General features: G+C 47.9%; 1 protein-coding gene across 2 annotated transcripts in view; it reads right to left on the minus strand.

The window, feature by feature from the left end:
- LRMDA (leucine rich melanocyte differentiation associated) overlaps positions 1-14505 on the minus strand; it is a 1073058-nt gene extending 1058553 nt beyond the window's left edge. The window contains exons 1-2 of one of the 2 annotated variants that reach the window (XM_036827919.1): positions 13997-14505; positions 7875-7975 (exon numbers count right to left, since the gene is read on the minus strand). In XM_036827919.1, the coding sequence (XP_036683814.1) occupies positions 7875-7975; positions 13997-14026 (131 nt within the window). In that variant the 5' untranslated portion in view covers positions 14027-14505. The remainder of the gene's footprint in view (positions 1-7874; positions 7976-13996) is intronic. The other variant, XM_036827918.1, reaches the window with a different exon arrangement.
- Positions 14506-15089: the final 584 nt, after the last annotated feature.

Below are 15089 nucleotides of genomic sequence, written 5' to 3' on the forward strand. Positions count from 1 at the left end.
CGTCTCAAGGTTCCCCATCCTGAGGCTGGGACAGTAGAGCCATGGCAAATGCTGAGCCATTTCTTGCCCTGACAGTGACCATCTGAGCCGTGCCTTGTAACCCAGAGGGGGCAATAAAAGCAGAGGAGGAGGTCTCTGGGAACCCCCAACTCCCAGCTGGCACAGGCCTCACGAGGTCACCAAACTTTGCACATCAGGAAGGTGTGGGAGAAACTGGAGAGAGAAGGAAATGCAACAGAGACAACCCTGAGGCTTCTATGGTCTCCAACCTGGAGCTGCAGGATCCACTCTGACCCAGCTTCCGTGAACTCCACAGGCTGCTCATGATTTTATATAACAAACTCCCCTGCCCCCAAGGAAATATAGGCTTGGAAATGACCACCCATCTTCTCGCACAAAGAAAGCAATGATTTATACCATGAGAAGCAGTCTAGAGTAACTGCAAAGCTGAAGTCAAACCACCAGGGCCATTTAATCCCAGCATTTAACCATCATTGTGATCTGGGGGAGATTTCTACCCCTATCTTGGCCTCAGTGGCTACATCGGAAAATACTGTTGGGAGGACTGAACGAGCTAACACCTGGTAGGTGCTCTGCCCAGCCTCGGCATGTAGCAAGTGCTCTATAATATTGCTCATGTATTAATAAGGAAAAAAACCATGATGTCTAATGTCACTTGTTTGACCCTTTGTCCCTGGGCTCCTTTGCAGGGCCGAGCAAGTCACCTCTGGGTACTCATCTGCAAGGCTGCTTTACTTCATGAAGGGAGCCATTCCCCAGCTCTCGCCTACAGGACTCAGAGGTCTTCCTCAGGGTGTAGCTGGCGTGGGGGAGGGAGGGTTCTTTGGTCTAAAGCTGTCCCATGCCCTGCAAGACATTTAGCACCCCAGGCCTCACCCACTAAATGCTAGTCGAGTCCCCACCGCCATCACTGTGATAGAACTTCATGGTTTAGAAGACAGAAGGCCAGTGAGTAGAGAGTCTGAACGGGTGAAACTCGCCAGTCTCTCCCCCTATTCCCGAAAATCACCCCTGCTTCCAACAGCCACCCTGACAACAGACAGCAACACCACCACATGTGCAATGACCTCAGAGCAGAGAGCAGGGCAGGGGGAGAGGGTAGAGCGGGGGGCCCAAGTTCCAAACGGCTCAGAGAGAGAAACTTTACAAAAAAAGGAAAATTAAACCGAAGGCTCTGAAGGACTTAAACGGGTGAGATGAGAAATAAAAGGCATTACTAAACAAGTGTACGAATTTCTCATCCTGCAGGCAACACTGTAGGAAATATGGAGACAAGGTTTATGAAAGCCCTTTCTAAACCACACTGCGAGTCATAGGGAACATCTCCATCTATGAGAAAGCTGAACCTCAGGAAAGCCCCACAGTCTCTCAGTCAACTCGCTCCAAAGGCCCACCACTGCCCCAGCTCAGTCTTACACTCTGTGGCTCAATACCCTATTTTCTGGCCAAAGGGTAGAAATCCATGAAGTCAGGACATTCTTGGGGGAGGGAGGCAGCAAAGTACCACATAAACCTCACTCGCAGTGGCTTCCTACCTGCTCCCTTGGGTCATCTTCCTTCCCTCCCTTCCTGTTTTCCTTTAAACTGTTTTTGGTGGTTCTACAGTCACAAAGGTCACTCTAGAAAGAGTCATAAGTCAAGGAAATCAAAGTCTTGCTATCGAGACATCAAACATTACCTGCCAGGTCATTTTCCACTTCACCTTTTGACTGTATGTTCTGCTGGTAGCCGGAGGCACTAGAATGGCCAATAATAATATTCTTGGAACAAAAAAGGTGCTTTTCATAGCACTGCCCAGATCAGAGAGAACACTGCTTCCAACATACGTAGACCCTCGCCTCCTTGAATCACTCAGGGCTTATCAAGGCCCTAGAACTATTGTGAAAATTCACTAACAGTTTCTCTTCCTAAAGCCTATCTTTCCCATCATCATCTCTTCCTCTCAAGTCTCACCAACATGATGAGCTCTGTTGCCAACCCAACCCCGATATCAGTGAGCTCCCCAAGTAAGACCACTACATTTGGGTTTTGAAAACAAGTATGAACAAGGCCCCTGACTGCAAAGAAACGGTTTGATGAAGACCCAACACCAACAGAACATGACCTTCGAGCTGTTCTCCTAAGAGTCTAGGTGGGGAGTTCTCTCTCTTACTCATTCCTACCATGATATGAACAAAGGAACGCTCCCAGTTGGGAAGGATGAAAAATGTGAGCAAGATGAGTGGGCTTTAGCCTATGCAATGTCAGACAGCTGGAAAACTAAGGTATTTGTACCAGTTAGAACAGGCTAGCTTACACTGCGTTAAATAACTTCACGTCTTGTAACACAAATTTCTCGTTTACAATCTATATCCAACATAGGTCGGCAAGGGGTTCTGGTCATTTATGGTCAGAACCCAAGACTGATGACCACAGCAAGCAGAAGAGAAAGTGGCAAATTATGCACTGGCTCTTCAAGTTTCTGCCACTGGTTATACCAAAGGGTGCAAAGATGTGCAAACATGCCATATACTTAAAGAGGAAATCTTGAATGTTTGTGAGGAACCCCAATGACTACCAGAGAGTGAAATGGTCCTATGGAGGGCCCCTAAGAGTTGGTTTTTAGCCTCACTAGCGCCATGTTTAAGCACTAACCATAGCTCTGCTTACTCAAGACCTATTATGTGCCAGGTAATTTGTTAGGCACTTTACACACAGTTACACACTCAACATTTTTGTAATTAGCCCAAGGCCAGTTAAACAACTGGTGAGTGACAGTCCTAAGATTTCAAGCCAGGGTGGCCTAACCCCAAAGCCTTGGCTCCTTTCATCACACTGCCCATTTTCCCAACTGAGCAGCAAGCTAACAGGCCCAGTTTTGTCCAGCAGTTAGTAATAGGCATAGATATGGTGGTATGTCCGCCCTCGAAGATTTGACAGTGTACCAGTTGTCCACCTCACTGCCTGGCAGGGAGGACAGAGCCACTCTTTTTCTACTGGAGCTGCCCAAACTCCCCAGCCCATCACTGTCATCCTGGACAAAGCCAGAGAAGCAGCAAGCTCCCACCTAAGAAAGTTTCTCCTAAGCAATTCTCCCATCCAGTAAATTTATCAGAGTGATGCTAAGTAAGATACAACTGCCAATGATTTTTAAAACGTAAGCTTCCTGTTGCCATAGATCAATTAAGCCCTCTCAATTTTATTGCCAGATTGACACAGATGTGCTTATCACCGTGTGCCGTGGGAGCTCTGCTCTGCCCACTGTGTTCACAGGCTCAGCAGGCAACCCACCCAACCCACTCAAGGCCCTTGGGGGAGAGAAACGGGCCACCAGAGAGAACACTGCCCTTTCCCAGTCAGGGGAGAAGGAAAATGAAAGCTGGAACAACTCATTACCAAGATCTCTTTGCCTCGATCAAGGAACCGGAGGACTCTCTGTACTGATCACAGAAGTAAAGTAAAATAGGAAAACCTCAAAAACGAGTTCAAGTAAGAGTTTGGGACAATGGATATTCAAATACTCCTGGTAGCAGAAGTCGGTATAACCTCTCTTTAAGGCAATCTGCCATCTGTATCAAGGCTCTCTGACAATTCCATTTCCAGGAATTTGCCCCAAACAACTAATCAGAGACATTCATCAATGAGCATTACAAGGCAATTTATAACAGAGATATTTATAACAGTAAAAATCTGGAAACAATCTAAATGTCCAACATTAAGAAATAAGAAACCATTAAAAACTGTAATATTTATTGAGATGGGAATATGCTTCCAACACAATGTAAGCAACAGCGTCATTTAAAAAATATTTGGCATTATGAAAGACTCCAAGACAATAAAATGTTAACGATGGTGATTCCTGGGTGGTAAGATTATCAGTGAAAATTTGAGAGAAAGAGGGTTTCTGTCATACCTTTGTGTTTTTCAAGATTTCTAAATTGATCATTGTTGGTTTCATTATTTACAAGACTGTCTTCAAAAAATAAAACCTAAAGTACAATGTCATGCAGATGTAAACACTGGATTCATGATCATAAATGCATCTAAGTTTAAGGGACAAAACTTCACTCCTCTTGGCTATTACCTAATATGCCCTTTAAAGGGGGGATGGCAGGACCCTACACCTGAGAATCATGTCCAGAGAGCTGGTCCCAGTTCACGGTCATTGCAGTTCACCTGGTTTTCATCATAACAGGAAGAATGAGGTCTGGGCTGAGAGAGCAGGTAAGGAATGTTTGAGTCTTTTAAGGGAGCCAGAAATTTTATTTGGACCTTTTGTCTTGCTTCCCTTTCCAACCCAACAGAGAACATACTGGCCAGGGACTTTAACTCCCTCCAGGACAGAGTCATAGAAGCAAGACAGTCTCAACTTCCACGACTTTCTGCATAGTTTACTACTGGACAACCCAACTGAGGTAGAGATGGAGTCACCATAGTTAACGCAGGAGACAAGACCCTAAGGTGTAACGGGAAGAAAAAATAAAAGGTCAGAGCTTATAAACCCATAACCACACTCCCCTCCAGCATGAACAGGTGGCCATAGAGACAATCAGCAGAAACATCACTTTCATGAATGAAATTAACAACGATGATGGGCTATGAATTAATAGACAACAGAGAAGGATGTCCCTATCACAAGTGGTTAACTGAAGCCTGGTGCCTCCGTTTTAACTAACATCTTGGCAAGAAGTAATATAAATCTGGCCACATGAGAAATTCTCATGTTAGCATATGCACGGAATATCTCTGGAGGATGACAAAAATCAACTACCAGTAGTTAGCAGTGCAGATGGGAACCAGGAGGCAAAAGGACTTACGTGTAAAGGAGACTTTCTTTTCACTGGTTGCATGTTTGTTCCTCCTAAAGACTGTGCCATGTGAACGTATTAATTATTTTGAAATGAATAAATAGAACTCCTTGCCTAAAAACAAGCTGTACTCTAAAGCACAAACAGACTGCAGCTGATTTTGTGATTTATGAGATTAGCAAAATTTGTATTAGTGGCTCTCATCCATTTAAGGCAATACCCGGATATGACTCTTCGGATGAGAAAAGGAAGCCTGCACAGATGCTCTATAAAAAGGAGGGAGGTGATTTTTCTGAATATAACAGAGTAAGAAGAATTTTGTGTTTCTGAGGGCAGCTCTGGAAAGAAAAGTGACATTGGAAAGCAGAGAAAGTGGCTGGGAAAGAGGGGCACCTGGTCACATGCAGGAGACCTGATCCTAATGAGAGGAATCGCCAAGGAGAAGGTCTCTAGGGCAAGGGGGTACCCAGAAGATTTCCAGGAACAATGCTAGCCCAATGTGTCTCCTGCTGCGTCCAACAATTACCACCCTATCGCCCCCAGCACACTTTGAACTGGCATAATACACAGTAACATTGTGTTGGGCTTCAGAGAGATGAAGGGGGTGTCCCAAGTGGGGCCAGACAGGCTGACAAGAGGGAGAACAGCAGACAGAGCAGAGAGAGTTAGAACAGGGAGCTATGGTGAATCCAGGTGGAGAGCAAATACAGGGTGATATGCTCCCCCAAATTCCATGGAAATAGTAAGTCAGGGCTGGGAAGAAAACTTCTACAGAAGGTGGGATGGGGATTCACAGTATTTCCTTTGGGTATGACGATCCCTGCAGGCTGGTGGGCTAGTGACATCTGTCACATTCCCGTCTATTTGGAAGGTAAGTTTATTATCTTTCTCTTCCCTTCTCCTCCTTCTCTCCCCTCCCCCATTTTTTTAAGAGAAATTAGTTAGGCATCTAAGTCGTCTTTGAATATTTATCCAGCTGAAGGCAGAGACCAGGGCCCGAGTAAGCTTGCATCTTCCTCTGACACGCAAGATAAATAGTGCCACCTCCCTTCGCCCCCGAGTTAGGTTAATAAGACCATCAAAGATGAGCCAATCCCAACATAACCATGTCAAGCCAGGGTTACTCTTCTCCACTGAGGTCTGTAACACCTTCTGACTTTATAAGTCCTAATATAAACCCTTCCATTAGACTTCATCCCTGCCCCAACCCAGCTGTAACCCACATACTGACCACAACAGGGGTAAGAACAGGTTCCTGACCAGAAGGGATCACTCCTCACACTCAACACTTAAAGAAATCTGTCTCCTCAACAGCAACAAAAATTAATACAAATCTTAACTCCTCTCCCTCTGAATTTATTCCACCGACCTCCTTCTCACAAAATGTTCCTGCCTCCAGGATCCATCATTTCCTGTGATAAATCCTTTTAGATCCAGCCCCTCAGAGCCAAGAGCCCCTTCTCGCCCGCCACCAAGCTCGCTCGGCACACACACACCTCCCAGGATTCCAGCCTCTTCTTTGCCAAAGGGAGGCAGGGCCCGGAGCATGACAAAGACGGCTGTTTCCTCAGAGCTGGCAGCCCAGCCCTGTGACCTGTGACCGCTGACACGCTCCCTCACAGGGCCCAGCCTCCTCAAACCCACATCCGGGCTCCCAGCAGCAAAGCAGCCACTGCCCGAGCCACAGAGCCCCAAGCCCCTGCAGGCCGGTCACATGGGAAGAACTCCTTCCGATGCCCCAAGGAACCCTTTGCCTGAGTCTGTCCTGGGGAGCTATTTAAGGGGCGCCCGTGTCTCAGGCACTGTCCAGTCCAGGTTGTGTATTCTGTCCCCAATTTGGGTAGGGACCAAAAACCATCCTTTGTTTCTTTAGAGTCAGCATTTGTTTGGCATCCTCTCATCACTCTATTACTTTGCAACTTTTCAGTTTCCACATCTCTCCAGAAGCATACAAACCCCTTGGGAGTCAGGGAGAGAAAGCACACAGCGCCCACTCTCTTCCAACACAACTCCCTGGACGCCCCTTCCCTGGAGACCATGCATCTCAGCTGTGAGTTCTTGAGCACCAGCCCAAGAAGCTCTGCTGGCTTAGCTTCAAGTCCCCTCTGGTGCCTTAAAGCCCTGAATTTTGTCCATCTTCCCTGGAATCCATAATTCCCAAGTGTCCCGACTCAGAAGACACTCCGCAGCATGGAAGCAGGAAAGTACAGAAGCCCTGGGGTGGGATTCCAGCTCCTCACCCCTCCTTCCACCTTGAGACAGTTTGTTCCCCTCACAGGACAGCATGGCTCTCAAGGGGACACAGGAAAAACCTCTGTGTGGAACCACCTCGTTAGGAAAAGCCACCACCCAGATCCCTGCCCATTTGTCCCACTGATACCTGCTTTCCGAGAACCTCCTAGCTCCCTCCCCGAAGTCCCCAAGCCAGTCGCAATTCAAAATCTTTTAGGAAGAAATGAAATAACTGTTTTCTCCATTGGAATAATACAGACGATCACACTTACCTTCTCTGCCAAGTTTGGAACAGTTGTTCAAGTTTCCCTCCCACCTACCCCATGCCAACAGTGTTGGAATTACTTTGAAATACCATCTGGGAGAAATCATCATCACAAATATTTAAAGTTCCAATTCATAAAAAGGCAAAGAAAAAAAAGCACACAAAAACACTCTACCTGGAATTTGGCAAATCTTTGGGCGATGGAGTTATCCAGGAAAGCGTTCCTCAACACCCCCAAAACACTTGCTGGTTCTACCTCACTTTCTCCCCAAGAGTATTCTAACTCGTCTGCACGGACATCAGTGAGAAAGGAAAAGAACAAAGTGACACTGACAGCCCTCTCGTGACACATGTGAGACCGAAGATGCTCACGCTCGCTGCTTTTTCATCGGCGCAAAGAGGGGAGCAGAGAACCACGTGAAGCAGAGTCAAACCTTTGGGGTGCGGTTCCACAGGTCTCACAGCCCTGTACCCTATGCAGAGCTGGGATGTCTGACTTTTATCTGCAGGCCGTTACCAGGGGGACTGGGCCTCCCAGGCCTGGTCTGCATCTCGTGAAGGTTACATACCTCAGAAGGTTAAAGCTCAGATCAAGCCTCTTTGCAAAATGTCCACAGTCCCTGCCGAGGTGCTCTGGAATCTCTCTGCAGTCCTGGCCTATGTAGGACACCTGGAAATTAAATGGAACAGAAACAATTGTGGCCAACGGAAATCACCCAGCTGCTCACAGCCCTGCGTCACTGATCCGATGATTGCTTCCGCAACTTGAAACACACGCTTCACACACAAGAAGCCCCACGTGTGGCTGTTTTCCTGATCAAATCAGCTTTGGGGGCTTCAGGGACTGCCAACAGCTCCCCTTTGCTGGTATACTTAGCATGATGGAGACTAATCCCAGCACAATGGAAACTGGACTGAAATTGGCCTGATTCAGATGTCCCAAAAAAAACCCAACGTCAGAACACGCTGGTATAATCACAGCAATCAGCCTCTTGCTCAGGGGCCTTCCCAACAGCTGCCCCTCTGGCTCTCCTGCTTCCCCTCCTCTGCTCCCACCCTCCCCCAAATACCCTGTGATGCACATTACCTCATAAAAGACACAGCAGATGCACTTACCAGCATTCAACCGGCAGGGTGCTGGAACAAATAGGGTTGGACAAGAAAACCTCCCCAGACCGCCAATCCCATCCTATTTCCACCATGTATAAAATGTCCTCCACACTCTGAACGAAGTTGACTCAAGGCGACGGGGCAATGACGGGTGGCCAGAGCTTCCAAGACTCTGTCCTCCAGGGATCCTTTGGCAATCAACCCCACTCTGCTTGCAGAGCTGTTCCCTCAGGCATTCTTTTACTTATTTTATTATTATTATTATTTACCTAGAGTGTGCCCAAACATTAAGAGGCTGAACTGAAATTTGATCCCAAAACTTCTGACTGTGACAAGGTCAGAGGGCTTTCTCACTGCTCCAAGCACTGAGTTTTTGAAACTCACTTTTACAGACAGCACACTGCAGGAAGGACTGGCAACTAATTCCAAAACCAGTAAGACAAACCAGTGACCAGGTGGCCAGTGGGTCACAGTACGTGACGCTTTCCCACTAAAGGACCCTACCTTCAATTGCTCGGCAGAAATTCGTGGCTGTAGCCTTGATCCTTTCCCCCTGCAAATCCTCATTCTTCTACACATACAGACAAGGATGTCTTGGAATGAGAGAGAGGTGTTCAGGGGGGTGGGGAAGTTATGATTCCTAATTGAGAACAAGAATATGGTGGCCTTCTTGCATCCTCAGGTATTGGGTTAAACTGTATGAATTACTAATATTTCCATCATTGTAGAACTACACAACAGTACTTTCATATGGCTCAATCTAATACAAGTCACGCTGCACCCTAGCACCCTCAATTTTTCAGGTCATCTCTCAACCCTGTCCTATCCAATGGGGACCAATTGTTGATGATACAACATCGTGTATTCACTCTCCTTCAGTAACTTCATTCCTGGAGGAGACAAAGTGGGGATAAGGGACAGAAAAATAGCTGACTCCAATAAAATTATTTTGACTTAGGAAGATACAGGCTAGAAACTAAAGAGCTGTAAGTTAAATATGGTAATCTCTCCCCTTTCTACACGAGACCCATCTTTCTTCAGAACTCCTTGTGTAACAAATTAAGTTCTGCTTCCAAGCAGAGATGGAAGTTATACACTAAGGAGAGACTGGAGAATCTAGGGATTTCAATCACTCAAATGTCCACTCCATCAGCAGCTTCTTCTGTATTATATGTTCACATTGGTCCCCAGGCCCAAGGTGCTCACCTGAAAACCCATCCCTTTCACCCAAAATGCACCACCATCTTGTACACATCAAAATCATTCAAGACCTCTGCTATATATGAAGCAGAGAGGCTGAGCTTTCAATGTAGGAACTGAGTTCTTTCCTCATAGGGTCATCAAGGACTAAATTTAGTAGGGACTCAATCACAACCCCTCATGTTTTATACAGGGAAACTAAGACTCCAGAGGCCTGCCCACTATAATACATCTTTCTTAATCGTAGAGCCTGGACCACACCTTGCACCAGGAATAAGGACTTCCAACATGCAGGCCATGGAATTCTTAAATATCTACATGTGGATGTGGATTTTCTTCAACAACAAAATCCAGTGGTGCATCTATCATCAAGTTTCGGCTTCAAAATGAGTTTTCCTAGCTGAAAGGTCTAGAACTACCTCATGACACCATGTGGAAGGCCCCAGAAGAGTGTCAGAGCCTGGGGAAAGAGGGATATTTGCTCCCCTTTTTCTTCTGTAGGATTCCACTTAAGAGCAAACAAACACCAAGGACAGCTATCACCATGAAGCATTCGGATCATTCACAACATGTCTAAAAGACTCCCATCAGCTTGTTTTATTCCATGGTCTTAACAGCGCAATATCCCAAGAGAACTAAACAAAGCACAACTTGCTCCTATTCCACAGAGATGAAGACCAAGTCTCCAAAATTTAGTAAGAAAACCAACTTGATAAGCCATCTGCATGCTTAGACCACCCTCATGGTAAACTGGAAGCTTTTTGAGATGTGAGCTAAGTCAACCATGTTGAAGGGTTCAAATTTGCTGGAAAAGGCTTAAAAGCAGCAAGCAGTCACTGCCAGGCACTGCAACCAACACTCATAATGAGAGGAGAAACTTATTTAAGAAGTGCTCCTGGGGCTTCCCTGGTGGCGCAGTGGTTGAGAGTCTGCCTGCCAATGCAGGGGACACGGGTTCGAGCCCTGGTCTGGGAAGATCCCACATGCCGTGGAGCAGCTGGGCCCGTGAGCCACAATTACTGAGCCTGCACGTCTGGAGCCTGTGCTCCGCAACAGGAGAGGCCGCGATAGTGAGAGGCCCGCGCACCGCGATGGAGAGTGGCCCCCGCTTGCCACAACTAGAGAAAGCCCTCGCACAGAAACGAAGACCCAATACAACCATAAATCAAGAAATAAATTTTTTTTAAATGTATATATAGTTATACAATTTTTAAAAAAGTTAAAAAAAAAAAAAAAAGAAGAAGTGCTCCTGAGTGGAAGACATTACCTCTCAGGATGTCAGGAAACTTTCTGGAGCATGGGACCACCTAACGTAAAACAGGAAGCCAGAAGAGCCAGATCAAAAATAGTCTGCATCTTCACCAAACAAGAGGAGGGATACAGAGCTTAATAGATCTTAAATGGCACAGAAGAGCCCATCCAAAATGAGAAGTCATTGCATTCAGTCAATTATCTTGATTTTGAGTGAACTGAAGAACAAAGTTTCGTACTTTTAGTTTGCCTACCTTATGTAATAGGCACCCCAAGACTTCTACCCTGTGTAGAATTACAACAGAAAAGGACACCATTATCAGGGAAATGAAAACATATCAAGTTCAAGACCCTTACAGAGAGGAACACCAGACAGAAAAACAAGAATGTCTTGGCGGGATACCCACATGTACACACAGCCAGTTCCTCTGAGCAGAAGCTGCAGAAAACTACCAAACTGCAGAACACTGAGGGTTTCTCTTTGCAGTTGGGATGGTCTGGCTCCTGAACTTTTCCGTAGTAGCCAGACTGAGAGGAGATTATTTTAGGATGCCTGCCCCCACCCAGGGGTGAGGGATTCTTAATTTTAAGTTCACAGTACTGGAAGCTCTGTGAGAGTAGAAACAGCTCTGGGCATGAGTTTGGGTCCCTGTGCTGCTACTTACAAACCGTATTATCTTGGATGGGTCACAATCTCATGGAGTCTGTTCCTCTTCTATAAACTAGTTAAAAACTAACCACCTCCAAAGGTGTTAAGAATAATGTAACTACTAACATTTATTAAAAGCTTACCACCTGGCTCCTAACTAGTCAACCCTGGTTAAACAGCCCCATGAGTCACATATTACCCTGTAATGTAAGTTAAAATTGAGGAATGAGGTAAGTTAACATATTTAAAGTACACAGCCCTGCCCTGGGCACCTAGTGGCCACTGGGTAAATAGTTATTGAATCAGACCAATATCCCTGTGGCAGGGGTTTCTTATTCCAGTGTCTCTCGGGTATGAGATTTCAGTACCCAAATTTCAAGTTTGCATTTATACCTGCAGTTGTATGAATGCCACTACTTTAATTATCCTAAGCTAGTGGAAAAGGAAGATTGAGGCTTTCGTACTGAATATAAATGATGCATTCAAGCCAAAAGAAGACCAAATGGAGTCAGATCCATGCTAAAAGATTTTACAGAGAAAAGTGGAGGGAGGACCACCTCATCCCCAAGCGTGTGGCGTTACAGGTCTGTGCAACTCCTCAAACCCAGGGCGATGGCTGTCAGCCTACAGCAGCATTGAAAGCAGTGACCGAGTTTCAGCAAAACATCACCCATCTCATTAAAGTGTTTATTTTATGGGTGTTACGGTTTTCATCTTTACACTTAAGCCATCCCTTTATTTGGGGCTTATAAGTCTCTAAATATGAACTTAGAAAAAGTTCTATCTGGTTTTATGTTTGTATACTTAAGCAATATTGTAATAAAAACAGTAATACTGTGGATTCACGGCAAGTGGGGTTTTTTCCCCCCTTTATAAGGATCCCGAGTTTGAGAAGTACCATGTGATACACATTCAAGGTGCTATATCTTATAATGGCTGCAAGGGGGAGAATGCTAAAAAGACCCTAACCCCAGGGCCACCACTCAGATTCACTGATCTAGGTGGTTTAGAATACGGGGCACTAATGACCCAAGGGCATTTTCCCCAACCTGCCTGCTTAGCTCCTCCCCTGGCAGCTCCATCTGTTTAGAACTGTCCCTAAGGACCCAAAATGCCTCACCCACAGGTCAGTGAATGCCCTTGGGCAGTCTGAGATGTGTTAAAATCAAGGGGCGCAAAAAAAAAAATCAAGTTTGGGAAACAGGTGAAGAGAAAGGGAAAGGGAGGCACAGGACGGGGCAGCCCCACTGCCAAGTCTTCCATGAAGCTGGAAGAAGCTACACCCAGAGAATCCTGGGTCTGAAATGCAGAGACCTAGGTTCTGGTGGGTCAGGGACCCTGCTTGGGCAGAGGCCCTCTCCTCCAGCCCTTCCCTCGGCAGCCTTGTTAACTCCCAGAAAGCCCCTTTTCCCTGCCAGCTAAATAAGATGCATCATTTTAACCTCTTTCCCAGGCTGGTACCTCCCTGGCCTGCTCCCTTCTGAACTCTGAGAAGGGGAAACCTTCCCTTAGCCCAAAAGTAACCTCAAAATCTAATTCTGCCTGACACTACCTGCCTTAGGCAATCCAAGGGGAGAACTTCAACACCTCAGAACCATTTCTCTAGGGTGTGCAGGGAAAGGTGGGAAGGAGGAGGGCTGGCTTAATCAGAGTTTAAAAGGGACACCTGGCTTCTCCAGCAAGTAAAAGGCACCTGGTCCCCACAGTGGCTGAGTCCATCCCTCCAGCAATGACTAAGAACACCTAAGGCTTCACTACAGGGCTGGCAGCAAGCAAAGCTGGGTGTCTATCACCTCGGGTTGAAACTGGAGTGTTGCCATTCCCCATGGACGCCTGTTAAAGAAATCAGGTGCCGAAACAAAACTGGAGAACTGTAGCCTTCTACCCACCTCTGATTAGGGGCCTACGGTCAGAAGCCGAAGCAAGTCTGCAGCAGAACCCCCCAACCCAGCGCCTGCAGGGATGCATCATGATTTTCACTGTCTTTCATAGATTCCTTCCTCCATGGCGTAAGGGGGGGTGGGAACCCATAGCTACAATTTATATTCTACAACTGCACTGGTGTACAGACAAATATATTAAAACGTTTCTTTAACCAAGGTTTTTTTTTCTGGTTATGAAAGAATTAAAACTTTTTTGTGGGCCCGGAAAAGTACCGTGGGCTGTGGGTACTACCCACTCGGCCTGACGGGGAGGTCAGCGGGCTGGCCCCTGGTCAGTGGGCGCCGGGGCTGGAGGGGACCCGGGCGACCTGGGGGCCTTCCCCCCTCCTCCCACCCAGGAGGTGTGCCAGGCGCAAAACCGAGCATGTGCTCACCAAACTCGGGTAGGCCTGGGCAGGGACCCACTCCCCACCTGCCGACGCAGCCCCCTGCGGCGAGGCAGGGGGCCCCGTCTAACCTCGGGACGCCGCTCACCCCAGGGCTCCCTCCCCCGACCGACTGTGCCGAGGCGGGGGCGGGGTGGCCCCAGCGGACTTACTTGAGCTCCACTGACCACAAGCCCAGCCATGGCGACGGGGCAGGCGCGCTGTACCAAGTGCGGAGCGCGGAACAGGAGCGCAGCGGCGGCGGCGGCGGACAGCTCGGGCCGGCTGTTAGTTCCGCACTGGGTGGTCAGCTGACCCGGCGGAAGCCCGAGGCGCGGGCCGGGCGTCGGAACCTCGGCTCAGCTGTGCGCCCGCCGCCCGCCCTGGGCCGGGCCTCGCGCAGGTGAGCCTTGTTCAGCGCCCCGCGCGCCGCAACAGGTGCCCGCAGCGCCTGCGCCCGACTCACTGGAGAGACCGCCGGGCTTCCCCGTGCCCCGCCCCCGGGCGCCCCAGGACCCTACGGCTCAGGAAAGGTCAGGGCAACAGGAATAGCGGCCCCCATCTCATGCCCAGAGCCCTGGCGCGTTGGTAGGGGCGCACTGGGGGATGGGGGAGCAGGGAGGTCTCCCATCACGGGCTCCCCATCGCAGCCGTTAGCCAGGGGCGTGTGGAGAGCCAGGACTTTCCTCCATGTCACAATCCGGATTACATAACTGTCCTCAACTGCAGGGAGGAGGGGCACCTTGGTGGGAACTCCTCTCCCCAACTTTGAGGGGAAGAGGGGAGTTTAGAGATTGAAAGGACACCTGATGGGGTGGAGTTTCCATTTGCATGGGGAGCAGGAGGGAATTGAATTTTTCTATAAATAAACCACTGGCTCAGCTAATAGCACCCCACTTGACAGGAATACGCCCTGGGAAGAAGAGCTGAATGATGTCCCCAAATTTCAGGCTTCCCTTATCCTCTCTTCTCACAGGGAAATGTTAAATGTGAGGCTGGAAGTCATCCATGGGGTCAGCTCCCCACACACACCTTTGCCTCATTTGGAAGTGAGAGGTAGCCACTGCCGCCTCCTGTCTGCGTGAAGTTAGGCCCAGGGGACGGGTAAATGGAAGCTCATGCCTGTTCTCAACTGAAAGGACCCTGATTTTCTCCATGAGTATTTTTGCCTTCATATCTCCAGCACCAGGATGCACAAAGCTATCACCAGAATCCAATTCAATGTCACACTATCAGCCGTCCCCTACTGCAGCTGAGAGGCAGCCC

Source organism: Balaenoptera musculus, chromosome 16 (assembly GCF_009873245.2).
Source record: "Balaenoptera musculus isolate JJ_BM4_2016_0621 chromosome 16, mBalMus1.pri.v3, whole genome shotgun sequence".
NCBI classification, from domain to species: Eukaryota; Metazoa; Chordata; class Mammalia; order Artiodactyla; family Balaenopteridae; genus Balaenoptera; species Balaenoptera musculus.